This window comes from Cucurbita pepo, chromosome 4, assembly GCF_057944985.1.
Source record: "Cucurbita pepo subsp. pepo isolate OVF chromosome 4, ASM5794498v1, whole genome shotgun sequence".
NCBI lineage: Eukaryota > Viridiplantae > Streptophyta > Magnoliopsida > Cucurbitales > Cucurbitaceae > Cucurbita > Cucurbita pepo.
In genome coordinates, this window is record NC_141801.1 from 10,926,470 (window position 1) to 10,952,082 (window position 25,613).

Sequence of the window (25,613 nt, forward strand, 5' to 3'; positions counted from 1 at the left end):
ATCTAGAGCAATATTTAACCTTTTCCAATTTGGCTACATTTACTTCATGTAAAATATTCATTTAAAACTATATATTTAAATTTCAAAATTTTTACAAGGGAGGATTATTTATGATTAATTATTTTATTAATCCTTCAGTATTATCTATTATTAAAGAAAAATCAAATTTATCAATGTAATTTTAACCACGGAGTTCGATGTTTTTTTGAAACTTGGTTCTACTTTTTTAAATATGGTAATACTTTCGTAGTTTAATGTTGTTTTTGGAAACTTGTTGCTGTTTTTATGAAACCTCTTATTTTAAAAAAGCGAACTTGTTATTTTAAAAAAATCTGAACTTTATGTGAATTTAGGTTAGATTAGACAAAATAATTTTGGATTTTGGTTTAAATTTTATTATAAGCTTATTCATTTTTCTCATATAATTGTTATTTAGAAATTTTGATTATATTGTTTATTAATTTTGATTATATTATTTAAGAGTTGAATATAATGGTTATGTTTAGAAATTTGGTCCTTTTGTAATTAATTTATATTTTTTGTTGTATTTAAAAACGACGAGTCGCCCAAAATAAGTAAATAAATGAAACGGTCTACATGCAGCGGATTCGATCCACCATCAAATGGCGTTAAACAGAACGCCTGAAGTCCGCCCATTTCCCTGACCTTTGCATTTGTCCGATCATTATAAGTAACCGTCCTCAGTCCCTAATCCTTACATACCCCCAGTTGTTAATTCGCGATTCATAGAAATCATCGCAAAATGGCTCCGATTGCTGTTGGGGATTCGTTGCCGGATGGGATAGTGGCCTACTTTGATGAAAACGATCAGCTTCAACAAGCGTCCGTACACTCCCTCGTCGCCGGTAAGAAGGTGGTTCTCTTTGGAGTACCCGGTGCCTTCACTCCCACTTGCAGGTAAAACCCTTGTCCGATTCTCTTCGAGGGAAAACGGGATAACCCGATCTGTGAGCTTTTGAACACCAATTTCTGTTTGTGTTCTTGATTGATCTATCTGGGTTTTGGCTTTGTGCAACTTTATGAAGTAATTAGTTGTTTGATTTCAGTACGAAGCATGTGCCGGGCTTTATTGAGAAAAGTGGAGATCTTAAGGCAAAGGGTGTCAATGATATTCTACTTATTAGTGGTATGCCTCTCTAATTTAACTCAACTTCGCCTTCTATGAATATTTTTTGTTGTCTTTGCTACTTTGGTTGGGCCCTTAGCTGTTGGTGGATATAGTTATGAATAATTATTGTTTTTCTCTGTAATTAAAATATCACAGTTCGAGAGCAATGTCAATGTACTCTTGCTCTCTGTGAATGATGGTCGATTTCATGTTATTCTGGGAATTGCCACCAATTGTTGTATGTGAGCTTTTGCTATTCGTGCTTCTTGTTAACCATAAACCTCTGTGATATTGTCCATTTTGAGCATATCCTCTTGTGGTTTTGTTTTCTTTTGTTTCTCCAAAATGCATTCGTGTCAATGGGAATGCATTCCTTACCTATAAACCCAACATCCCCTTAATTATCCAATGTGGGACTCCTTTCCAACGATCCTCCCTCGAACACGATATAGCCTCCCTTGAGGCCTATGGAGCCCTCGAATAGCCTCCTTCCTCCCCCGCGAACAAAGTACACTATATAGCCTCCCTTGAGGCCTATGGAGTCCTCGAATAACCTCCCCTTAATTGAGGCTCGACTCCTTCACTAAAGCCCTTGAACAAAGTACACCCTTTGTTCAACACTTGAGTCACTTTAACTACACCTTAGATATTCACAACTTATTTGTTCGACATTTGAGGATTTAATTAACATGCCTAAGTTAAAGGGCATGACTCTAATAGCATGTTAGGAACCATAAACCTCCATAATAGTATGATCTTGTCTACTTTGAGCATAAGCTCTCCTGTGTTTGTTTTTTGTTTCTTCAAAAGGCCTCATATGATTGTGGAGAAATGAGTTCTAGTATTTTGCTAGCTGCCCTTGTTATTTTTCATACCGAACAAGAGTACTTAAAATGAAGAATATGTGCACGAAACTTTGGAGTCTAGTTTACAACTTTACACTGTCTAAGAGTAATAGACTAAGATCTAAAGATAGGCCCAAGAAATGATGAAAAGCAAAGAATGAGATATTGTGTTTGTCCTTATAGATATGCTTGCTCTTTTTCTCCAAATGACTACCCGAGAGTTAGAATTGCATGTTTTCCCTCTTTATTCGTTTATTGGCGAAATAATGCATAGGTCTCTTAGGGATTGAACTCACACTCAATTTGTATTCGTTCTCCAGTGAATATGACGTCTCTTTCCTAGTTTTATGAAATTGACTAGTTTCTTATCCTAATAAAAGTTTGAAATTGACCAGTTTTCTCCATATTGACTTGGTATGTATATGCAAATGCTAAACATGGCCTTTCGTGAAAGGTTAAGCCAGAAACAACGAACTAATAATCTAATTAGTCATTCCATGTAATGTTATTATAGTTTAAAAGGTTGATTAGAGCACCCTAATATAAATTTATTACGTGTCTTTGGTTTCTGAAAGCATCTTGGTCAATAAGTTCCTTTTAGTCAAATATTTTTAAAATCATTTTGCAAATAAACTCCAAATTTCCAATTTTTATTACAAATGGTAGATAATTATAGTTGTTTCTGTTGGATGCAGTCAATGACCCCTTCGTGATGAAGGCCTGGTCCAAGACTTTCCCTGAGAACAAGGATGTCAAGTTCCTTGCAGATGGCTCTGCAGCATATACACATGCTCTCGGCCTCGAGCTCGATCTTTCAGAAAAAGGGCTCGGTATCCGGTCCAAGCGGTTCGCTCTCTTAGTTGATAACCTCAAGGTTGTAGTTGCAAATATTGAGGCTGGTGGAGAATTTACCGTCTCCAGTGCTGAGGACATCCTCAAGGCTCTTTGATTGCATCCATCTTTCAATTGTATGCATACTTCTTGCATCCCAGGCCGCTCATTGATCATCGTGACAGTGGGCGACCTTCTATCCAATTGTTGTCTTTTGATGTTGTTAGATGTTTAAGGCTACCTTCATATGAATAATGCAAGATCGTGCTGTTGCTTGTTCCATTTCTCTGAACTTCTGGTTAATCAACCAAAGTGTGTGTTGAACTTGGCTTAGTGTCAGGCTGATGTCGCCCTGTTTCCAGGAAATTGTGGTGATAAAGTTCCCAACATTTTTAGTTAATCAGACATGCAGGGCAGCTTTTTGATTCAGGCGCAGTTCACTGTCTCTCTCTCTCTCTCTCTAGGGCTTTGCATAAAATATTGGACCTTGGCATGTGTATCAAATCTTATAGAACTTAATTTTGCACTTAAAAGCCTTTAATTTATGAACTTTACGTACATAAATAAGAAAAAACATTCTTGGAAATTTTGTAACATCGTTTGAAAAGTCAAATTGTACTGTTTCTCACATCATCAGTATTATCTAAAAAGAAGAGCAACGTGTAAATATTATTTTTATCAAATTGAGGATTATTAATAAATTTGGGAGTATTATTGGAAAAATAAAAACACATTTTGATCACCTTTCCAATTGAAATCACTTTTGAAACTAAAAATAAAATAAAGGTGGTTTTTTTTTTTAGTACACTTTATATACTAATTAGTGCATACACTGAAAGAGCACTATCTCCCTGTGGTCATAAAAAAAGTTGAAATTGAAGCCAAACAGGACGATTATTTTGAGTTTTCAGTTCCAGATTTCAGGGCTCCTTAATTTGTTCAGAGCATTATAGAATGAAATAAACCATACAAATAATTGAGATTCACAGTGTTCATTTCACCCACTTTTTTGATGGGGAATTAAATATTGTGCAGCTGTTACGTTGGAAGCCAGCCATTCGAATTGCAGGTCCCATTCATTTGCATTTCAAAAATAATTAATCCGTTTGGATTTGAATATCCCTGCTAGGGTCAAAAAAGCAAGGTCATTCTTTTGACCATAAGCTCCTCTGCTTCATCTCTCTCTCTCTCTCTCTCTCTCTCTTCGAGTTTTTAAAAGCAGTTGGCCCTTGAAACTTGGAGAATGGCTTCTGTGACTTACTCACCAAGATACCCACATTCTGGTTTCTCTTCTTCCTCTTTGTTTTTTTGACTTTTTTCAAACCCTATTTTGAGCTTTTGGGGTTTTGGTATATCCCTCTGTTACCCAAAAAATGAGTGTTTCAAGGTTTGTGAAGTGTGTCACTGTCGGAGATGGAGCTGTTGGGAAGACTTGTATGCTCATCTGTTACACCAGTAACAAGTTCCCCACCGTGAGTTTGTTCATACCCATCTTCCAAATCCCTCCTTTTGAATTCCATTTCTTCCATTTACGCCATAAATTTGCATTTGTTTTGTTTTGTTTTGTTTTGTTTTGTTTTGACAGGATTATATCCCCACAGTTTTCGACAACTTCAGTGCTAATGTGGCTGTGGATGGGAATATTGTCAACTTGGGATTATGGGACACTGCTGGTAAACTAAATGGGTTTTCCTTTTCCTACTTGCTTGCTTCCAATGGATTATCTTTCTCTAAGCTTTGAATATGGATTTAGTCTACTGGTTTTAAGTGAAAGTGGCTCTGTTTTGAAGGTCAAGAAGATTACAGCAGACTTAGGCCACTGAGTTATAGGGGCGCTGATGTTTTTGTTCTGGCATTCTCGTTAATCAGTAAGGCGAGTTATGAGAATGTTCTTAAGAAGGTAATGGTGTAAAAGTAACCCTTTCGTTTTAATGTTCTGGCTGCAATATTTCATGGATGAACTGAAGTCTTGCTTATGTTCTTTAGTGGATGCCGGAACTTAGACGGTTTGCGCCTAGTGTCCCTATTGTTCTTGTTGGAACAAAGTTGGGTGAGTAAACGACTTCAAACTGGTTTTGACAGTGAGAGTTTCTTTGTCATCTGCTCTTGAGATAATTTTTATTTTTCTTAGATCTTCGTGACAATGGAGCTTATTTTGCTGATCAAATGAGATCAAACACAATAACATATTCTCAGGTACTCATTCTTTTTTTAATTTTTTGTTCATCTGAGTTGAATCACATTGCTCAGAAGAAACTGATTTAGTTTGTTCTATGCAGGGAGAAGAGCTTAGGAAACAAATTGGTGCTGCTGCATATATTGAATGTAGCTCTAAGACTCAACAGGTAAGATTTCTTTCATGATCAGTGGTGATTATTCATCATGTTCATCCCCTCATTACACACAGAAAGGGCCTACATTTTCACAAGAGGCCAAGAAGTCATCAATATATGCATTAATAATGCATAGTAACCTCAGTACTGAATTGTAATTTTGTTTAGAATGTCAAAGCTGTTTTTGACACTGCAATCAAGGTTGTTCTTCAACCTCCAAGGAGAATTGAGATGACTAGGAAGAAAAGAAGCCGAAGGTCTGGTTGCTCAATTGTGTAAGTACACGTATTATTTCCTCTACTTGTACTTTTCCTGTACGATTTTGTAAGAAAAGATTCCTTGGAGATGGCCTATGGTCGTTTGTCACATTAAAACATATGTGTTGCTTATATGCAGAAGGTGCATTGCGTGTGGTGGATGTGCTGTTTAAACCATGCTAGCTATCAGGACTGAGTGCTATAGAATCTATGTTTTGTGCCAATCCTATAGCTAGATCTTAAGATTACTGGTTTTACATTATTTTGTGCCGAGAAATAGGCGTCTGCTCAATGTGCAAGCTGACTGACCAAAGAAGTGAAGATAGTTGTGTTCTTCTTTGTTGTGTTTACTGCAAATGTTGTATTTGAAATGGTGTTTTGGTTGTTGCCAATGGAAGCCGCAAACTCCTGCTGTTGTTTTAAAAGAAGAGTACAGAAAACTAAAAATGTCAATCACCTCGCCAAGTTATTCAAAAACTTCAAGATAAGAATTCATAAGGAAACCATACCGACAGGTTAATAAGAAAGTGAGACAAATCAAGTTTAGCAATTCTCTGTATTGCCATAGTTTTGTGCTCTCTATTTATACACTCACTTCTGAAGGGCAATACTGCAACTGCAATACTGCATTACACCCACAGGTAGCATGTTTATTATAGATGCAAAACTATGTGAATGATTCTAGGCGATGGCTTCAGTTAAATAGATACATTTGGAAACAGGGAACCCACTTAGTATATTCTTTGCAATAATCTTCATGGAATTTGAGGAAGCTAAGAGCCGCATAAACCTGGGCTGATGCATTATTCTTGAGGGAGAAGTGCTATTTCAATTTCTTGAAGTGATTTTCCTTTGGTTTCCACGACATTCCTTTTCACAAATGCAACTGCAATCAAGCAGAACGTAGCAAAACCAGAGTACAGAAACTGTGGCCTCATCTTCTCCAACAAGTGAAGGAAGAGCAATCCTACGAAGAAATTTATCACCTGAAAAGCATCAATGAACCCCAGGGTGAGCATGACACTGTACTCCAAATTGAGTTCCAAGGTCGTATTACATTCTCATGTACGGATGAGGTAAATTGTGCAGGGAATTATTACTGGATGGAACCACGATCTTGATAATAATCTGAGTCAGTCTCGAATAATAAAAATCCCACAGGATACCCAGCCTATTGAGCCACTACTTATCCAAGCACTTTGAGCCAGAAAAACTGAGCCTCTAAACCGTATCCATGGCAAAAGGCAGTAATAAGCTCAACATTCTTACCCAATGCACCGACATGCAGATTGCCATAGCTTTTGCTCTTATCCGACTGGGGAAAATTTCTGGTAAAAGAAGACCTGGAACTGGACCAGCTCCGAGAGCAAACATTAGGACAAACCTGCAAATTTACGTTAATGGGCACTATTACTTGTTGTTCAATAATATGCACACTCTCTTTTACACATTTCCAACATTTTTAACAGGAATAACCTCTCAAGTCTTGTCAGTGGTGAATGCTCAATAGAGTAAAAACATGAATGATCGTTATTGTAATTCGGAACTCCAATTTTATTTGCCTTCATCGTCACAGTGATTGAAAAATCAGGCATTAAATCCAGAAAGAGTTGGCAAAACAATAAAAGATAAAAGAAGCCATCGATCTTTACATTTAGAAAATAAAAGTATGCTAATATACTTTATTTTCAGTATTTTATGACCAACAAGAATGATATGATCAATGATTAGAAAGTCTAGAAAAACAATAACCTGTTGTGATCATCAGAGAGTGACAATTTCCAACAAACTTGCCACAATCTCTAGTCAGATCAAAGAGCATGCTTTTTCGGGAGGAGGGGGCTGCATGATGCATGTGGAATCTTTTTTATGTAAACAATAATATAATATAAATTTACTTACATTAACGTGCCACCGACTGACAAGTATACAGCTCCAGAGTCTGGTGAATGAGAACCTGCTGCGACTACTTGGAGGGCCATAGCTACTGCCTGCGTTAGACACAAGACGACAAGCGAAGTCTTTCTTAAGATAACAGCATCCTTCAATCATGAAAGAAATTCAATTGTTATATACTTGGTGGATGGTATTTTAAGTCTAAATATTCATTGTTTAATGCCTATATTTGCTTCCTATCAAAACCATATCAAATAAGGTGGTTATAAATCCTGGCCTACTAACAGTAACAGTTCTAGATCCTAGTTACCAACAGCAACCTTGATCAAACAAGCTAGATATGTTCCTCCCTCGTTCCTAATAATAAACAAGACTTGGTAAGAACATTCAAGATCTATGTCATAGCAACAAGAAAAGATTTGCTTAATTTGGTTACCATCCCAGAAAAGCTCCATAGAAGAAGCAGCTTTCTTCCCAATCGATCCATCAAAAGCATCGCGATTATGGATCCTGTGAAGTACAAATGGAGAATTTAAAAATAAATAAATAATGCCTAGTAATGAATTCAGAGTATGGAGCTTATATTTACACCAACCACCAAATCAGGGAGCAAACCTGCTAAATTTGAAATTCCCACGCAGACATTTGCAAGGTTTGATGGTACTCCCGAGCTTTTAAAAACAGTCGAGGAGAAATAAAATATAGCATTTATACCAGATAGCTGTTGTAAAGCAAATAGTGTTGATCCAATAAAAACAACTGCAAAAGAATTGCGTGAATAACGAAGAACTACTCCACCCAAATGAAAGAGATAATTGATGCAGTAAAGTGCATGGATAGTGGCATTAGAAAAAGGAAAACAGTGAGTAAACAAAAAAATAGGACTGAATCAGTATATACGTATATATTAACCTTGAAAATGGCGGCCAAAGAGCAATTCAGAAAGTTTTACAGAATCTGGTTCATCTCCCCTGTCAAACTTGGACAATTCTGACAAAGCAGATTTTACATGTGATCCACCAAGAAGCTTCTCAAATTCAGTTTCTGCTTCCTCAGTCCGTCCTTGCTACATTACATAAGATTAGAATTATAAGATTTTCTCATTCAAGAACTCTTATGAAACAGGAATTTATCCCTCGATACAGAACTGCACCCTAGCCATTGCAAGCATTTCAATTTAGCTTCACCACCCCCCACCACCCCAACCCAGAAACACCGAAGGTGCATTTTAGTGAGGAGAATGGTGGGGCGAGACAGAGCACTGGAGAACATGCATATGCTTGGACTGAGGAATTATTACGCTGTTCAATTTTAAAAAGAAAACAAAGTTTTCATTGGGAGGATTAAGGAACTATAAAGACTTGTAAAACAGGCAGCCTTTTTTATGTTCATGCAACAAACATATATTTCGATACATCTGAAAGTACGCTCCAGAACAAACCTTATATAGCCAATGTGGACTCTCAGCACAAAATACCATGGCTAGAGCTAGTAATGCAGCTGGAATAGTAGATACCCCAAAACAGACACGCCACCTGAACCAGAAAAGAAGAGCATATTTTGAACTGATAAATAAATGGAAGGTTATTTATTTTCAGGTGGTCTAGAATATTCTATATATTCCATACCAGCCTACTGTCTCCTTAGCAGGGATTCCTATTAAGAGGGCTGCCATCAGTCCAAGACATGTAGCAATCTGAATGAAACTGCCATACGTTCCCCTCACAAAAGCAGGAGATACCTACTCATGATGTATAAAAAAAGTGAGGTAGCAAGCCATCATCTCGAATTGCATCCTTTTAAGATGCACGCTAACGCATATAAAGCAGTAATGTAACCATTGCTATACCTCTGTGACATATAGAGAAGCAACAGGAGGGCCTAGACCCATTCCAATCCCAACAAACAGTCGTCCCAAAAGCATCCCAGCCAGAGTTTTAGTCATTGCACTGAAATTCAAGTCTTAACTTTTCTTGTGAGAGTGCAATAAAATGAAGAACGAGGCAACAACATGTAGTCAAATGGTTGATAAGAAACTAGACAATTCAGTACAAAAAATCACCAGGGGCATGATGATCTTCAATAAACTTGTATTACTACGAAATTAGAGTAAGAATCATTATGCAGAAACAAAATTGGGAAATTGGAGTTTGGTGGTTTCTCTTGGACTAGCTGACTAGGAAGGAAGAAAATGTATTACAGCTTAGAGAAGCAGGTTCTTCGGTCCTGAATGATAATTTCTGTTTGGTTGAAAGACTTTTCTCCTAAAAGTGTTGATGGACAAAATTACCAAAACAAGATCTCTATATGAGAACGTGATGAAAGTGCATCCAAGTCATCTACCACTTTAGCATCAATTAGTCCTAGACATAGAAGGTTAGGCTCTAAAAGGAGGACAATCAAGCTTCTCTAGTTCACATTAATGAAAGGCTGAAAGCAAATGAAAATGGAATGCTCTAGCTGCCATGCAGTGATGTGACAAAGGGGTTCATCTATTGAAACTTTTGAATTACCACTTAGGCCACCAGTCAATTAACATAATTAAGTCAGCCAAGGCCCCCTTTCTCAGTTGGTTTTTGTTAGACAAATAGAAGAACACCATACTTATAACCAGGGCCGAACTTCGCCCCACCATATACATTCAACCACCCTCCTACACCTGCATGTCTCAACTGGTATTACTTTTCCCAACACAGTGTCACCAAAGAATTAAAAAAGTGCATTCATGAATGTTCTATACTGAACTGTAGAAAGTTAAAATTGCGGGAGTTTAATAACCTATGCACAGAAAACACCAGCTGACAAATGCCAGGAATATCAAATACTCGGTATCATCAGTAGCAGCAGACAAATGACCTATAGAATTCGCATCATAACTCATAACAGAACCATGGCAGTGATTGTCGTAATAGAGGTACAAGTCAAATTCAACTAAAAGACAACATCAGAAACCTACAGCGCCAGTTTCCCACATAAGCATACCAGGTTGTATAATACACAGGAACAATGTCAGGATTGCCAAGTAAAAACATGAAGATGTGGCAAACTTCATAGTAGAACTTGGCTATAATTGCCTTTAATGGGAGAAAATGTCACCTCATTGCAGCACCAGCAATCATTGGCAAAGCACTCAGTTGGAAAGCCATGCGACGTCCTACTCCATCAGCTACCCAACCACTCAATAGAGACCCAACTAAGGCACCTCCCAGGCATGTACTGACAACCAAACCTTCATCAGACATTTAAGGGTAAGGCACGTTAGAGCATTGAATGAACTCAATTAAAGAACTCAAATAAAACACAAACAAGATATTTGCAGCATAACACCTTCTGCCAATGTATTCCCATTGAAACCAAGATCCGCAGAAATTACTTCCATTGTCTCATTTACTACTCTGCAGAAAACAGATAGCAAGGTACAATCAGTGTTTACTTGTGAACGAACAAGTATGAACAGCTTCGCCAAACATAGACACCGAGAGAAAGAGATAGAGCTAAATCAGTATAAGAACTAACCCCAGGTGGTAGCCAAATAGAAATGAAGTTAGGGTAGCTACTAGAACGTGCGGTAAAGAAAGCCTCCATGAAGGGTTCGAGACTTCAGAATCCTTACCACCCTGCAAAAGACCTGAAAGAACAAACCCGAATAACGTCAACTATCATGTCTTTGCCATCGTTTAAAAGGTTCATTGATTCTCATGTCTATTACACCCCGTAAACAGAAAGCACAAACAAAATTCATGGGTTTCGCAGCTACAGACTGCCAAATAATGGATTACCTGAATTATCCTCCATGTCAATTAGACTGGAGTTATATTTAAACGAAAATCGCTTGTACATTGAGAAATCTTCGCGTTTTCAATCCCACGTTGCCGGAAATCCTCACCAGAAGTTCCCTAACATGGGTAGTGTTAAGATGATATTTTGCTTCATATCATAATCCAAATATTTAAACGCCATTCTTAACCCAGCATCTTCCAGTATCGAGTTAATGCTGAAGCGCTTCAATTAACACGAGCTTAAGATTCCATCACATCGGCATCAGGGTTTATCAAGTTGATTTCACATTTTACAGAAACATGCATTAATGATGAGGTGCTTCAGTTAATATAAGCTTGAAATTCCATTACATTAGCATCAAGGATTATCAAGTTGATTTCACATTTCATAGAAACATGCTTTCGTTAGGGAATCAACTCCAAGTTCTCATAAATAATCGACCACTAAACAGAAGAACTTAAATTTTGTTGATCTAAAGCCAAATCTAGTCATCATCAAGCCATAAACTATTAATTTGCAGCAATACGCACATCTTTCCCGAACCATAAAACTGAACACGCAATCTCACGTCAGAAGGAAAGAAATTATATCAAACAAACAAAGAAGAAGAAGAAGAAGAAGAGTTACCAAATAAAAGAGAAATGGAGGAAGTCGATTATAATCTCACTAAAAAAATCGTCGAAATCTAAACATCATGAACTTGAAAGCGCTTGGAATGCACTCAAATGGATGAAGGGATCAGAAAACAGATCTAAAGGCAGAAACGCGCTAACTTCTTTTTGGCCGTTCGAGAACCTTGTAGAAGCGGCTGTAATTTTCGCAACACGAAAACGAACAAACACGCAAATAGAAAAAGAGGCGCCGATTGCAGAAAAATATATGAACACTGTTGGTGGAGGCTTAAATTTTACACTGAAAGACGACGATTGATTATCACGCCAACAAAAACAGAGCAACTTTTTGTCGCAGTTTTACAGAGTTCTCCCTCCAGCTACTCGACAAATTATTGAATGATGCCGCGCCTTATACTATTTATTTCTTAAATTCTTTTTATTTTGCTTTTCTTATATAATAGTACGTTCCTAAATTAATAAAAATATTTTAAATTTTTTTAAAAAAATTAATAATACTCTCAAATTTAAAAAAAAATACCCAAAATATAAAGTTATAAGCATTTTTATTTATTCAGAATTTTCAAAAATTAAATAATTTAAACTTTTTTTTTTTCTTTTTTATACATAGCATTCAATTATAATTATTAATTTGGTTAATGGAGGCAGTAGTGAAAATTCATTGTATTATGGGAGCCGAAATCAACGGTGGTGGAAGCACCAGGTGTCGGGGCACAACAAATGCGGTGATCCGAATTGGGCTACGTTAATTTATGGTACGGTTCACGTGTCGACCTCTAACGCTGTCGTTTTTTATCATTTTCTGCTGCCGTCATAAGATCTCGGGGATGTGTTGTAGGGAAAGGCTGACACGTGTATCCAAGCATCATAGGATTTATAGACCTATTACGGGCTAAATTAATAGAATTATATACAAATTAAAATCATATAAATTTAAAATTGTTATCTTATAATAAGTTAAAAGGGGCAAATACATTTTTAGCCTTAAAAAGGTTTGAGTTTAAAATGTCCATTGGACTTGTAAAGTTCCAAATAAGACGTTTTACTTCACGAGGTTTAAATAATAGATATAATTACTGTGATTGAATCAACTACCCTTTTAGTAATTGTGACACGTTTTACGGAATTTCACGTGCTGAATTCCTCATAACTAGAATTTAGGGTTTACAAATGTACTCCCCGCCTTTTTCAACGATTCATCGGCGTTCAGACTTCAGACGGACCGGTTTCGTGGCTGCTCTTTGAAGCAGGCAGAAGAATCAGGAAAACAAGGCGAGAGGATGGGTTCGAGGGATAAAGACTCTACGACTAACCACCAGCCGTTATTGAGCAGTCTGGTAGTACGGCCATCGAATAGTGACGGAGTCGGTGCAACCAGTGGCGGCCGCGTTGGTCGTGGAAGCGATTACGAGGCCGGTGAGGTTCCTCGTGACCCTCCACAATATTCTCGATTTGATCGATATTCAGCTGATTTGGGTTCGTTACTTCTGCACACCTTCGTTTTCGAACACTTTTCGAGCTATAATTGAATGAATAGGCGCATTGCTTTTTTTTTTTTTTTTTTTTTTTTGTGTGTGTGTGTGTGTGTGTGTTCTGTAAGTTTATCCTGCGTTGAATTTCATTGCTTGCGACCTTGGGTTGAATTTATATGTATATTTTGGTAGGAAACATATTTTCAATGAAAGAATGAGAATTACGAATATAGGGAGGAAAGCCAACCCGAGTCAATGGAGATTACAGAAAGTTCATCCAGGAGGTCGAAATACGACTTGAACCATAATTGTTAAAAGAAGAGCAATTTTTACGTCAAGATAATGTAATCAGTTTCTGAAACTGATTCAACAAAACTGTCCAAAGCCTCACCTTCGCGATTAAAGGTCCTTGTGTTCTTTTCTGGCCGAAGTTTATCAACAGACGATCCTTGATTTCTAGCCATAGAATCTCCCTTGCTTTTTTGAAATGATGGCCTCTGCATTTTGTTACCATAGATTGAATTTATTTGATTTACCAATATGATTTCTTACAAGATGACGTTAAGATTCATATATGGGTATATATTTTGAAAATTCATGTCACGACATGTTTACAGTTTCCCATCCTTCAGGTTCTTTGTCGTAGCTAAATTCCAATTTGTGAGTATGCTTCTAAAACAAATGAAGAAAACCATCCTCACTCACTCTCTTTCCCAGGACATATTATTGAAGATATCTTAATAATAGAACTCCGCAGGTTCCTTGTACTTTATACGTTGGTCTTTTGTCCGGGATGGTCATATGCTCATGTTTTAGTTGGACTGCATCGAAGAATTTTGCCAAGATCATTGCAGTATGACTCTCGTCTTTATTATACTCCCTGGTCCTTCTTGCTGCCTTATATCACTTGAAAGTTTCTGTAGGAAACTTGTGGGGCACCCTTGATCTGTATTCATTGATAGACGAATATCTATCTACCAGTCACAAGAGAGGATGAGTTTTTAGAGTCTTTCCGTCTAGAGGAATTTTGTCCAAGAGTTTTGCTCAAAATGGCCAATTATTGGAATTAATGGGTTTCATTCTTGATTCCAACAAATTTCTGATCACATTTGGTGAGTCAATTATCATGTAGTATGCCTACCTTGCTGTGAAAGACACTGTCAAATGCCAATTCATTGGGATGCCAAATATGTCACTTCTTTTTCTACTTCATTTTTTATCAATCTTGTTGGAGAGGACTTGTTGGCTCTTTTGATATTTGAATGAGATTCAAGTATTTTTCTTAAATTCTAGCAACCTGCATTATAATCTTGTACTACCTATTTTGTGTAAACTTAGTTCAATTTATTTAGAAGTATCAATTTGTGCATGTAATTTGACATTTTCTTTTTGATCTATCAAGTTCTATGTTAGGATGCATTGATAGCTTAGGGTAAGCACAGCCATTCTTGGTTGTCATTTTGATCTTATAGAAAATGTTGTGATATTCTGGAGGAAACGAAGTTCATAACCTCTTTATTTCTTTTCTTTTATCCTCATTTTCTTTTGTATGTCGAGAATATGGATCTACTTCCCCTTGTCAAAATTTTGTTCTGGGAATAAAACTTTCTATTCTCTTACAGCTTTGTGTTGCCGACCGCAAGAACTTAGATCTTGAGAAGGGCATTGAGTAAGTGCAGTCTCAAATCATGATCTCGGGAATTGCTCTTTTTTCCATGTTAAGACCATTTAATTTTGGGGGTAAAATTTGTGCAAGAAATTCTGGGTTGCTGAGTGGGGGGCTATCATATCATCCGTCGTCATTTTGGGATAGCATGGTGTTGGGCCTGTTTGGAGTAAGATGTGTTAAAATACCAATCATAATTGAATCATGGTGAGCGAGGATTCTCTTAAGAAATTGAAGGTGATCAAATAACAAGCTAGACAAGTGTTATGGTCTGCCTGGTTGAGACTATTGGTATGAGCTCTAAATGAACTTACAGGTGCATTGACCAACGGTTAAGGGCTACCAGCTTTACTCTGGTATTTGACTCATATGAAGTGGAGATGCCAATTTATGTCATGTGGTGGATTTTTTCACTGTCTAGATTTCCATCTGAGGGATGAAATTATTCTCGTGGAGAGACATTGATTGAGCTGTATTGGTGTATTAAGGGCCATCTGAATCATGTGTAGCAACTTCTTGATCTATTTGTCGGGTTCATAAAGGGTTGATTTGCAGGTGAAGTTTGGGATCTTCACATTTCATTTCGTACGACATCCTGCAAATTAGGGATTTGTTTCAACTAAATATATGGTAGTGTGAATGGGCATATCAATGGCACCCGGTGGATTAATAGTTGGATTAACTGAATTCCTTTCATCGTATGAACTCTTACATATTTTATTTGTGGTCAATGACTGAAGGTATCATTGGTCATTTCAAGAGGATATGGTTAAGCCCACTAGATTCTGCAGAAAATTATTCTAGCGGCATGCATGGAAATCCATTGGTATATTTCCGAAAGCCGTAGAGGAACGAACTATTCTGACCATGCAAGTAAAATTTGGAGTTTGATTTCTGAATTAACCGAAGAGTAGGACGGGTGCCATTGTTTAATCTGGTTTTTGGATGCTTCAACTTGTGTGGATTTTTAATGACGGTTTTTTTTCCTGTGAGCTTTTCACTGTGGTCTTACTGAGCCTCCCAGGTGCAATTCAACTGAAGAATTCTGTATTTAAGCATGGGTTGATTATGCTGTGTGATTATTTTTGTACGTGTTGTTCATTTAAGATTGGGCTATTGGTGTATGTCCTTCCTCATTGCCAGGACATCACCACACTGATATTTTTTTTCTTCAAGACTTGTGCTTTTGGTCTCATTGCTGGGTTTGTGAAAAATTGGAAATAGATTACCTGTAGGCTATGATAATTCAAAATGTGGGTTTTACATGTACTAACACTGGACATGTGGAAAGAAGGACATGTGTACATTGCAAGTTGCTATGGTTTTGCTATCTTATGTGCTTCTGTTAAAGTTTCTGATGATATGGGTGGTAACGTATTGAACCTATACAGGCAGTTATCATCAGAACTTTCTCTCTTGTCTGCATCTTTCACCTTCTATTGCTCTGTCCACAGAGAGGAGATGCCAACAATGAATGGCAATGGTTGTCAATTTGTTTGGATGGTCCTTTTGCAGTTGTATCAGGGAAAATTTTTGGAGATATATGGATGTTGTACATCAAATAAGCTTCCTATACAATATGTTACTTTTCTTAATATCTTATAAATCCACTACCATCTTTATTTCAGGATATAGAATACATGCAGGTTCAGCTTCTCCAACACGTCATCGGGATGATCACCGGTATGTTTCTGATTTTGATCGTTCTGGTGATCTCATGCGGGGCCGTGAATTTGGAGGCAGGAGCGATCATGGTAGATATCGAGAGACTTCACCCCATTACAGTCGAAGAACAAGTGGTGGCAGGCCATATGGGAGAGGTTTTGATAGCCCTGGACTTGCTCCTGGGCCATTTAGAGGGGAACGTAGTAATAATCCAAATGTGCGTCCTAGGGATGGGGATTGGTATTGCTCAGATCCTTTGTAAGTACTCACCTAACACCACAATTTGATATATACATATGACAATGGATTTGCTTCTTTTATATACAGACGAACATTTGTTGATACCCATGCCATTACACCTTTTTCTCATATTGAACGAGAAATTCAACCATTGCATGGAATAGGATCCTTTTCTATTGATATGTCTTTTGGTTGGTTGAATTATTATTACTTTTTGTTTGGAGGAGTTGATGATTGTGTGTTTATTTTATTTTTATGTTTTTGAAAAATAGTTTTGAGGCTGCTTTTCTTGAAAGCATTTTTTTTCATATGTATTGTTTTTATGGATTTCAAAAAAGAAAAAACATATTACTTTTATTTTATGTTGATCAGACTGAATGAAAAATGTCACGTCAGAAAAGCTCGTGTGTGCACCAAATCTTGTAAGTGAATGATAGTTTTTTCAATTTCTTGCCCATTTGGCATGTGGTCTGTACGAGGAATATTTTTATAATGCAAAGCATGGTGTACTTTCTATCATTACATTGCTTCGTGGTGCATTTATTTTTTCAAACCAGTTGTATTCTTATTCTTCATTAGATGTGACAACCTAAACTTTGGAAGACGAGAATTTTGTAACAAATGCAACAGACCCCGCACTGGAGCTGGTGGAAGACCTCGAAGAGGCCATGTTGGTGGTCCACCGTCCCTGCATTCTCCTCCTAGACGCTTTACTGCCCACCCAATTGAACGTTCTCCTGGCAGGACTCCTAATGAATATAGGTCTCCTCCCCGTGCTTGGACCAGGGGTTGTTCCAGGGACATTGCAGCTGGTGGTCTGGCACCTCAGAGGTATGAAAACAGGTACTCTGACCTGCGGAGGGATCGGGTGGATTATCTAGAAGACAGCTTCAGAGGAAGATCCAAGTTCGACAGGCCAATTCTTTCCGATTGGCCCCTTAGAAACCATGAAAGAGATGAGTTCATCACCGAGAGGAAGGGATTTGAAAGAAGGCCACCATCCCCACCACTGCCGTTGCTTCCTCAGCGTGGCCGCTGGGCACGTGATGTGAGAGAGAGGAGCCGCTCCCCTATTAGAGATCCAATTAGATCTCCATTGAGAGTCTCGCTTCGGTCTCCACGCGGCCTTCCACCAAAAGACTTCCGTAGAGATGTGTTTGTCGAAAGGGAGCACATTTATAGGCGCGGCCTTGGACAAGAGCGCTATGGAGGTCCATTTTAGCGTTGAAAATTGAGCAGCACCCCGTAATCTGTGTTTAGAGCCTTGTGTTTAGAGCCTTGGAAAGAGGATGTTAAGAAGAGCCTGCTTAATTTTTTCCTGACAGGCCCTGTGTGTCGAAACCTGCTAATGGGGTCCTCTATCTTCTGCCTCGTGTATTTCGTATTTCGTATTTCTTCTTATTATTATTGTATGGTGTAGTTAGTTGTTGACAGCCTTCAAAAATATTGAAGTAAATGCCTTGCATATATACGGTGTATCTTTGGTTTATTGGTTTCTGGGCAATGGTTTTGAACCGTTATTATCTTCACATAAATCATTTTGGTCAGGCTGTAGTTTGGATTTTGCTACTTGGAGGGAGCCACCTCTGTTTGGTTCTTTTTCAGTGATCGGATCAGACAGAGAAGATCTACAAATTTTGAGGACAGTTGCTTGCTTTTCACGCAGCGTTTGTTAGATAACACGATCTTACATGAACCTTGACGTCTATTAACTAATACGTTTCTATACTAGCCTCGACTTTATTTTTGCTAAGAAATATTTTATCAAGGTCAATTACTTATATACTGTAATAATAAGGTTGAAATAACAAGAAAGTCAACAAAAAAATTATTGAGATTTGTGAAATATTTATTTATTAATTTCCGGATTTCCACGAAATTCAAAATGAACCAGTTTAATTTATGTAATGGTGTAGGATTTGAAGTTGCCCTGGTGATGAGATTTAATCCTGACCGTCCATTCATTTGTTGTACATGTAGTCGAAAGTAGAGGATCTCCCATTTTTACCTCCGAATTCCAAATGCGAGTCAACTACTTGAGCGGCTAGCGCCAAATTTATTTCTCCTTTTCTTTTTCTATTTAATATAGTTTTTAGTAACGGAATCTTATTTGATTTCCCTCCCTTTTTCACAAGATCCTTCAATCAAGTCTCTACACGTGTTCCGAAGGTATTTTAACTGCATACGTGTCGTTCAACTAGTGGCAGATCCATGGGCAGCATGTTAATCTCGCTTGCATGGGAAAACACCTTGACTTTCGTTATCTGACGGTCAAGGGCTGGAGCATTCTTCACTCTATGAATTCGCACCGTTAGATTAGCTGGTTAAACATTCGCCGTCTGATGGATCTCACTGGACCAATCTCACCGTTCAATATTTGGAAAAGGTCGAAATTCAAAATCTCGCAAGGGAGAGAGACGAAGAACGTAAGCCTTCTTGCTCATCTTCTTCTTCTGTCCATTCGTGTACTGTGTACAAAATCATTATTGTGTAGCCCTAGACGGCTCTTTCGAGTTTCCTTCTCTTCGGCTGTCTTCTAGTTATCGGAAGTCATTGTGATTTTTCAGGTATTAGAGGCCAGCTTCAAAGTCGAAGTTTTTTCAGTTTCGAAATTGCGTGTTTTTGTGCACGATCTGTACCCGGTATTGGACTGGGATTCTAGCTTGAAATTCGTAAGATTGAGTTGATTTCTGGACTTTGAATTGATGGTACCGAATTTGTGGATTGAGAAAGTTTTTTGAAAAGATTTGAAAATTTGTTGGTAGTGGTTTGGTTTGGCAGTTGGAATTTAAATGTAATGGTGGGAAGTAGAGCATCCGGAGATGGACGATCTACCCCCGCCAAATGCTCAAACTGGTAGTGAGGAACCGGATAGCGTGGTTGCATTTGATGTTACTGCTAAGAAACTAGCTAGACAGCTGAATTTTACGGAGTTTGGTGGTGCAGTCTTACCAGAGCTCCCTCATTTTCAGTCGCAGTCTCATTCTCAGTCTCGTTGTCAATCAGAGTCACCAGCCGTGATGGTGGTGCAGAGTCCGTCGCAGCCAAAGTCCCCACAACATTTGATGGTTTTGCCCGTCGGGACACAATCGCCTCATCCTGTGGCTGTGAGGTCTACTTGAGATCTCTTGCTTGCTTTAACGTATTCTTTGAGCTTTATCAAATATTTCTCTTTTTCTTTCTGATGGGGAAGGGAGGGTGGGATTTCGAAAATTTGTTTCCATTTTTACAAGTGATCTATACTAATAAATAAATTAGCTTCTGAGTGTGATATTTGATCAATTATGTCGTCCCAATTTCACCTTTTTAACTTCTAACTTGTTAAATTTAAATTCTGGATTCCTGAAATGTCGTTTACTCCAAAGTTCCCGCCCCCTCCCCTTCCCTCCGTGGTTAAAGTTGTTTCATTTTTTCTTTTATTGGGGGGTATAATATGAGCTTTTTGTCAGTGGTTCTTTACTTGTTGCTTAGTTACATCTCGGCGGTTGTCACAATATATTTGGCCTCTTCGCTTCGTAGTTTTTGTCCCATTATGATAGTGTAGACAATGACAAAGTACTTCAACAAACAAAATCTTTTCTCTCCTCGCTGAAAGCCTGAGATTGGTTTTGAACTAATCAGATTAGTGAAACATTTTTTTGGGGAAGAGGTTAGTTTGGTGTTGCTTTCAGTGCAGGTGGAAAATTTCTTGTGCTCTTTCTTCTTCATCGCTTTGGTGCATCATTGATTTTTCACAATGCGTATAATTCTTTCTAGGAGTTTCTATGTATATATCTCTCATTAAGGAAATATTTTCACTCTCTGTATTTGCCTTTATTATTTTTTATATCTTTCTGCCCACCCCCCTTTCTGATTAGGATGGAATTTGACTCTGTTTCTGCTTAAATATATTCTAGCACTTGTATTTAATGTGGATCAAGACTTGTAATCTCTCTTGTTAATGAAACTTCAATTTAAGTGTGTTCTTGAATTTTATCACTAGTAAATTTGAATTCAGTGCCTGCTCATGTTTTTAACTCATATGTGCGTCTAAGTATGAATGAGAACTTGGGATAACTCTGTTAATAAATATGTGACTCAGTTTTTATTTATTCTTTTGACCAGAAAGCCAGATTCTCCAAAGTCACGATCAAGGTCTGTAGAAACAAAAGATGCTACTCCAAAGAAACAAAAACAGTGCAACTGTAAACACTCACGCTGCTTAAAGCTGTATGAACATGATCTATATGCTTTCACAAAGTTGCTTACCCCATGAGTTGACCTTTTTTTCTTAATGCTTTCTAGTTCTGTGCTGTCATATGTCCAATGCCTTATTATGGTTGTTCTGATCAGTAGTTAGATTGTGATGTCCCACATTGGTTGGGGAGGAGAACAAATCACCCTTTATAAGGGTGTGGAAACCTTCTCCTAGCAGACGCGTTTTAAAGCCTTGAGGGGAAGCCCGAAAGGGAAAGCCCAAAGAGGACAATATCTGCTAGCGGTGGATCTGGGTCGTTACAAATGGTATCAGAGCCAGTCATCGGACGTTGTGCCGGCCTTCTCGCTGTTCCCCGAAGGGGGGTAGACACGAGGCGGTGTGCCAGTAAGGACGCTGGACCCCAAAGGGGGGTGGATTTTGGGGGCGGTTCCACATCGATTGGATAAAGGAACGAGTGCCAGCGAGGACGCTGGGTCCCGAAGGAGGGTGGATTGTGATGTCCCACATTGGTTGGAGAGGAGAACAAATCACCCTTTATAAGGGTGTGGAAACCTTCCCCTAGCAGACGCGTTTTAAAGCCTTGAGGGGAAGCCCGAAAGGGAAAGCCCAAAGAGGACAATATCTGCTAGCGGTGGATCTGGGTCGTTACATAGATATGCCTAACAGGCTTTGTAATCCTGTAATATTTATCAGTAGTTTCTGGATTTTGATTTCTCTTTGGAACTCTCATAATGGAGAATATGAGTGAAGTAACCTGATATTGTGAATCTTTTGTATCTTTCTCCACAATGAATTTCTTGTATGAATATGCAACTGGTAGCCTTCAAATGTTCACCATACCTGAAACTAAATTAATGAACAGGTACTGTGAGTGCTTTGCATCTGGCATATACTGTGATGGTTGCAATTGTGCAAATTGCTATAACAATGTCGAGAATGAAGTTTCTAGGAGAGAAGCAGTTGAAACTACTTTAGAACGTAATCCAAATGCATTCCGACCAAAGATAGCTAGCAGCCCGCATGGACCACGAGAAAGCAGGGTACGCATGTTGGTCTAAGTCTGAGTGTAATGGGCGCTTTTCATCATGGTTGTTTTGTATGTAAATAAATTTATTAACTGAATGAGGAATATTATGTATTTAGTTAATTTTATGCACTTTGCGATTCCTTTGAGAAACTTTTTTCCCCTTTTGTGTAATTAATTAGAAAATAACATTATACCATCTGAATGACGTCACATTAATATCTAGCATATGTTATTCTATTGTCCTGATGTAATTGAGGAATTAAGCAAATTTCTGGTTCTGGAGATGATCGGTTACCTAGTCTAGTAGAACTTAGAGCTATCGTCAGAGGTTCCAAGTTCTTCGTGGGTGATAAGTTGATGTTGTGATTTCCACTTTTGCAACATTTCGAGGATAGTTTCAGTGGAAACATGTTACATTTATATATTGCAAGGGCTTAGTTTTTGTCTGTGTCGTTTTTCCTCATTAAAACTAAAAATCTTTATTCTTATCATTTTTCACTTGGAATATGTGAATATAATGTTTTATCGTCACTGCTATACGATGTAGAGATTGAGCATGTTTTATTTACAACGAAATTAACTATTTTGAGCACCTGTAGGATGAGATTGGAGAGGTTGTCATGCTGGGAAAGCACTACAAAGGATGCCATTGCAAGAAATCAAGTTGCTTAAAGAAGTATTGTGAGTGTTTTCAGGCCAATATTCTCTGCTCTGAAAACTGCAAGTGCATGGACTGTAAGAATTTTGAAGGAAGTGACGAGAGACAAGCACTTCTCCATGGTGACCATGTCAACAACATGGCTTATATTCAGCAGGCAGCCAATGCTGCAATAACTGGAGCTATTGGATCCTCTGGTTATGCTTGCCTTTCCACTTCAAAGAAAAGAAAAGGCCCAGAGCTTTGCTTTGGCCCTACAGGGAAGGATACCCCCTTCAACAGCATAGCACAATTTCATCAGGTAGTAACTTCAAAAAGTACAAAAAATACAAATTTGATTTCTGAGAATAAAGTTCTTTCCCAAGTGCCAACATTTTATTGTGGAAAACTGTTAGTTTGTTCATTGTTACTATAAGATTGAAAATAAAGTTTTTGTGCTCTCATCATAATAATAAACTTTTTAGTGGTGCTAGGCTTCTCTGTTCTTAATTTAGATAGAAATCTTTTTTTGTTAGTAACAAAGTTGTGCATTTCAATGCTACATTTTAGTGTCAGGGCTCATGATCTAGACACTAACTTCTTTTTGTGTGTTTATCAGGCTAATAATATGTTGTCTTCTGGCGCATCTACGTCATCTCCCCTCCCTGTTGCTCATGTTGGCAGCCCTGCAGCACCGGGACCTTCAAAGTTTTCATTCAGGTATCAGTTGAGTGGCTCCTGGAATTTGTAGTAATGCAGTCTAACCTGCTTACTTATTGAACTAGACATGTACCATTCTTGAAGGTCCTTATTGGCAGACCTCATCCAGATGAACGACTTGAAGGAGCTTTGCTCAGTTTTAGTGGTGTTATCAAGCGAAGCTTCCAAGAATATAGCAGGTAATGTGTTAAAACTTTCATGGTATTGCCAAGAATCTAAGATTTGTCCAGGAAGTTAGAGAGCTGTGTGCAAAATGATTGATCAGCTGCGTTGTGAATATTTTACGCAATGAATATATGCCTACATACATCAATAAGCACTTTCACTCTTCTTGTCATTCTGATCTGAGTTTTTATGGCCAGTGAAGTGTTGGGGTTTAAGGTCATTCAATTATTGGTCTATCCAAATAGTGTTTGTGGTTTGTCTCAATACAAGAAATGCATTAGATGTCCCTCGTCAAGTTCTTTCCTTCTATATATGGGTCAAGTGGGTATTTAGGACAGAGGGCCATGAGGTATGGTAGCTCTTTGTAAATAGAGGCGCATTTCTTTAGCAAATATCTGCTTTAAGAATATAAATGCAGAGAAGAATTTTACTCTCAGACCTCGTAAATTAGCTTTTGGAGGTTAAAAAATAAAACACTGGGAAGGACCTCCCGACGGCATGAACAAATAGTGTAGTCTGTTTCTCATGTCCTGGAAACACCTCAAGTTGATTAATCTTTATCCTCTTAGGTTAGTTAAGTTAGATGCTAATTTTTCTCTTTTGAGAATCGGACAATGCTTGAATAGGAGAAAAAGTGGCAACAAAGGAAAAGCTCGATGCTGCTTATGATTTTGACCGTTGTCGTCTAAGTTTTAGCAACTAGTATACTCCTGGAACCTTAAGAAACTAGCATTAATTGAACTCCATAAACGACACAAAACTAAGAATACCTGTAGAGACTTAAAAAACATCTTATATCTCATCGCTGGTAAGCATCCCCTTCCGAACTTCCCGCCGCAAATTTGCCAAGTTTTCTGTATGTAAGACACCTTTCAAATTATGTTGTATTTCTCTTTCACAAGGTATCAAATCTCACTTGGTTTTCTGAATCCATAATTTCCGTTGAAGCGGAATAAGTTTTAAGATCTAACCAATTGTAACATATTTCAGCTCTTGGTTTGTTTATCATAAACTTAGAACTTAAAAGGTGTTGACCACCCAAATGAGAATTCTTTATATATCTGTCCAGAACAAAGAATTGCTGAGAAGCAGATAAATGATCCACTGCAGATTTCACGTGCTTCAACTGGAGATAGGTCACAGGACCAGGAAGCAGATGCGAAAGCCGCAGATGTCGAGTGTGGAAGTTTAAACCAAGGTGATAGAATTGTACATCATAATTCCAATTCAGATGGTTCGGACACGACAAGGGCAAGGTCGATGTCCCCTGGAACTTTAGCTTTAATGTGTGATGAAAAGGATACCATGTTCACGGGAGCTGCTCTAGCTCATGGGTTGGCAGGCCATGGTTGCAACACATCATCACATATGCTTGATAAGTCTGTATCAGAAGTCTACATAGAGCAGGAACGGATTGTTTTGACAAAGTTTCGAGATTGTCTTAATAAACTCATCACTCCTGGAGAGATAAAAGGTAAGCTTGGGTCATTTTACTTGATAAGCTATTAATATAACCGTGTAGAAGGCAAGACTCAAAGGAATTATTGAAATTGAACTATATCTGCGGTAACATTGAACATTTAAGGCTGATACTGATTTCTTGAAGAATTATTCTAGCATATTACTGAATCTGCCAGAAAAATCTGAAAGTTTATCCTTAAGTCTTTTGTTTGTAGTCGTTCTTCATTTTCTCTTGATTTAACTAGTAAGATGTAGTGAGCATGGGAGTTGAATTTGACATATCCCAATATAATCCAACTCATACTCTAGCTAGTTTCTTGAGTTTTTGCTAATTTCTTATGTGATGTTTCGATAGATCAAATAGTCATGTTTATATTATTTGTTTCCAATAAATGAACTAACTATGCTCTTGAATATGGACATTGTTGAAACAAATTCAGTAGAAGCGAGGAATGAAAACCACAGCAAGAATTCCACCTCAAACAGTGGATACCGACAGAGAATTATTAGCAATGGAGTCGTAAAAAATGTCGCTCTCTCGGCACCCAGAATACCACCGATCGATGCTGCAGCTCATCATACTAGTAATAAAATTCTACCCCTACCTGAAAATGGGAAAGAGTAAACCACAAGTTGGCAGAGAAGTACAGAAAAAGCCC

At 38.0% G+C, this 25,613-nt stretch overlaps 5 protein-coding genes across 16 annotated transcripts; 4 read left to right on the forward strand and 1 right to left on the reverse strand.

Moving 5' to 3' along the window:
- The first annotated feature begins 623 nt into the window (after positions 1-623).
- On the forward strand, positions 624-3,234 carry LOC111793844 (peroxiredoxin-2). The gene is made up of 3 exons (XM_023675903.2): positions 624-918; positions 1,068-1,147; positions 2,670-3,234. Exons 1-3 carry the CDS (start codon positions 764-766, stop codon positions 2,921-2,923), a joined length of 489 nt encoding a protein of 162 aa, XP_023531671.1. The 5' UTR covers positions 624-763; the 3' UTR covers positions 2,924-3,234.
- A 739-nt stretch (positions 3,235-3,973) lies between these two features.
- On the forward strand, positions 3,974-5,787 carry LOC111793266 (rac-like GTP-binding protein ARAC7). The gene is made up of 8 exons (XM_023675070.2): positions 3,974-4,277; positions 4,391-4,478; positions 4,596-4,705; positions 4,792-4,855; positions 4,937-5,001; positions 5,085-5,150; positions 5,307-5,413; positions 5,535-5,787. Exons 1-8 carry the CDS (start codon positions 4,179-4,181, stop codon positions 5,566-5,568), a joined length of 633 nt encoding a protein of 210 aa, XP_023530838.1. The 5' UTR covers positions 3,974-4,178; the 3' UTR covers positions 5,569-5,787.
- A 99-nt stretch (positions 5,788-5,886) lies between these two features.
- Positions 5,887-12,080, reverse strand: LOC111793265 (Major facilitator superfamily protein). 3 transcript variants are annotated; one of them, XM_087122936.1, is made up of 15 exons: positions 11,699-12,080; positions 11,071-11,187; positions 10,808-10,919; positions 10,619-10,686; positions 10,388-10,520; positions 9,141-9,240; positions 8,920-9,032; positions 8,733-8,826; positions 8,204-8,357; positions 7,907-8,050; positions 7,728-7,801; positions 7,298-7,386; positions 6,665-6,779; positions 6,123-6,381; positions 5,887-6,062 (listed from the first exon to the last, which is right to left on the reverse strand). In XM_087122936.1, the coding sequence occupies exons 2-14, from the start codon at positions 11,129-11,131 to the stop codon at positions 6,199-6,201; spliced, it is 1,440 nt and encodes a 479-aa protein (XP_086979062.1). In that variant the 5' UTR covers positions 11,132-11,187; positions 11,699-12,080; the 3' UTR covers positions 5,887-6,062; positions 6,123-6,198. The 3 variants fall into 3 exon arrangements, with proteins under 3 accessions (XP_086979062.1, XP_086979064.1, XP_086979063.1); XM_087122938.1 differs by lacking the exon at positions 11,071-11,187 and having other exon boundaries at positions 10,619-10,681; XM_087122937.1 differs by lacking the exon at positions 11,071-11,187 and having other exon boundaries at positions 11,699-12,079.
- Positions 12,081-12,834: 754 nt separating this feature from the next.
- Positions 12,835-18,235, forward strand: LOC111792626 (uncharacterized). Of its 7 annotated transcripts, none has more exons than XM_087123403.1 (4): positions 12,983-13,119; positions 14,099-14,287; positions 16,233-16,764; positions 17,326-18,235. In XM_087123403.1, exons 3-4 carry the CDS (start codon positions 16,316-16,318, stop codon positions 17,966-17,968), a joined length of 1,092 nt encoding a protein of 363 aa, XP_086979529.1. In that variant the 5' UTR covers positions 12,983-13,119; positions 14,099-14,287; positions 16,233-16,315; the 3' UTR covers positions 17,969-18,235. The 7 variants fall into 7 exon arrangements, with proteins under 7 accessions (XP_023529931.2, XP_023529921.2, XP_023529925.2 ...); XM_087123404.1 differs by having other exon boundaries at positions 16,470-16,764; XM_023674163.2 differs by lacking the exon at positions 14,099-14,287 and having other exon boundaries at positions 12,835-13,119; positions 16,470-16,764.
- An 896-nt stretch (positions 18,236-19,131) lies between these two features.
- Positions 19,132-25,501, forward strand: LOC111792294 (protein tesmin/TSO1-like CXC 5). Of its 4 annotated transcripts, none has more exons than XM_087123381.1 (7): positions 19,132-19,858; positions 20,851-20,955; positions 21,807-21,984; positions 22,571-22,930; positions 23,228-23,328; positions 23,394-23,507; positions 24,604-24,820. In XM_087123381.1, exons 1-7 carry the CDS (start codon positions 19,569-19,571, stop codon positions 24,683-24,685), a joined length of 1,230 nt encoding a protein of 409 aa, XP_086979507.1. In that variant the 5' UTR covers positions 19,132-19,568; the 3' UTR covers positions 24,686-24,820. The 4 variants fall into 4 exon arrangements, with proteins under 4 accessions (XP_086979507.1, XP_086979509.1, XP_086979508.1 ...); XM_087123383.1 differs by having other exon boundaries at positions 19,135-19,858; positions 23,413-23,507; positions 24,604-24,762; XM_087123382.1 differs by having other exon boundaries at positions 19,135-19,858; positions 24,563-24,729.
- The last annotated feature ends 112 nt before the right edge of the window (positions 25,502-25,613 follow it).

Coding starts and splice junctions, on each gene's coding strand:
- LOC111793844 (XM_023675903.2), top strand. CDS start 764: ATGGCTCCGATTGCTGTTGGGGATTCGTTGCCGGATGGGATAGTGGCC. Junction 919..1,067: donor GCCTTCACTCCCACTTGCAG/GTAAAACCCTTG, acceptor GTTTGATTTCAG/TACGAAGCATGTGCCGGGCT. Junction 1,148..2,669: donor TGATATTCTACTTATTAGTG/GTATGCCTCTCT, acceptor TGTTGGATGCAG/TCAATGACCCCTTCGTGATG.
- LOC111793266 (XM_023675070.2), top strand. CDS start 4,179: ATGAGTGTTTCAAGGTTTGTGAAGTGTGTCACTGTCGGAGATGGAGCT. Junction 5,151..5,306: donor GTAGCTCTAAGACTCAACAG/GTAAGATTTCTT, acceptor AATTTTGTTTAG/AATGTCAAAGCTGTTTTTGA. Junction 5,414..5,534: donor AGGTCTGGTTGCTCAATTGT/GTAAGTACACGT, acceptor GCTTATATGCAG/AAGGTGCATTGCGTGTGGTG.
- LOC111792626 (XM_023674153.2), top strand. CDS start 12,984: ATGGGTTCGAGGGATAAAGACTCTACGACTAACCACCAGCCGTTATTG. Junction 13,180..16,469: donor TCGATATTCAGCTGATTTGG/GTTCGTTACTTC, acceptor TCTTTATTTCAG/GATATAGAATACATGCAGGT. Junction 16,765..17,325: donor TGGTATTGCTCAGATCCTTT/GTAAGTACTCAC, acceptor ATTCTTCATTAG/ATGTGACAACCTAAACTTTG.
- LOC111792294 (XM_087123380.1), top strand. CDS start 19,569: ATGGACGATCTACCCCCGCCAAATGCTCAAACTGGTAGTGAGGAACCG. Junction 20,956..21,806: donor CACTCACGCTGCTTAAAGCT/GTATGAACATGA, acceptor ATTAATGAACAG/GTACTGTGAGTGCTTTGCAT. Junction 23,508..24,562: donor AGCTTCCAAGAATATAGCAG/GTAATGTGTTAA, acceptor ATATCTGTCCAG/AACAAAGAATTGCTGAGAAG.
- LOC111793265 (XM_087122936.1), bottom strand. CDS start 11,131: ATGTACAAGCGATTTTCGTTTAAATATAACTCCAGTCTAATTGACATG. Junction 10,920..11,070: donor TGACATGGAGGATAATTCAG/GTAATCCATTAT, acceptor TTGTTCTTTCAG/GTCTTTTGCAGGGTGGTAAG. Junction 10,521..10,618: donor TGGGAATACATTGGCAGAAG/GTGTTATGCTGC, acceptor TGTCTGATGAAG/GTTTGGTTGTCAGTACATGC.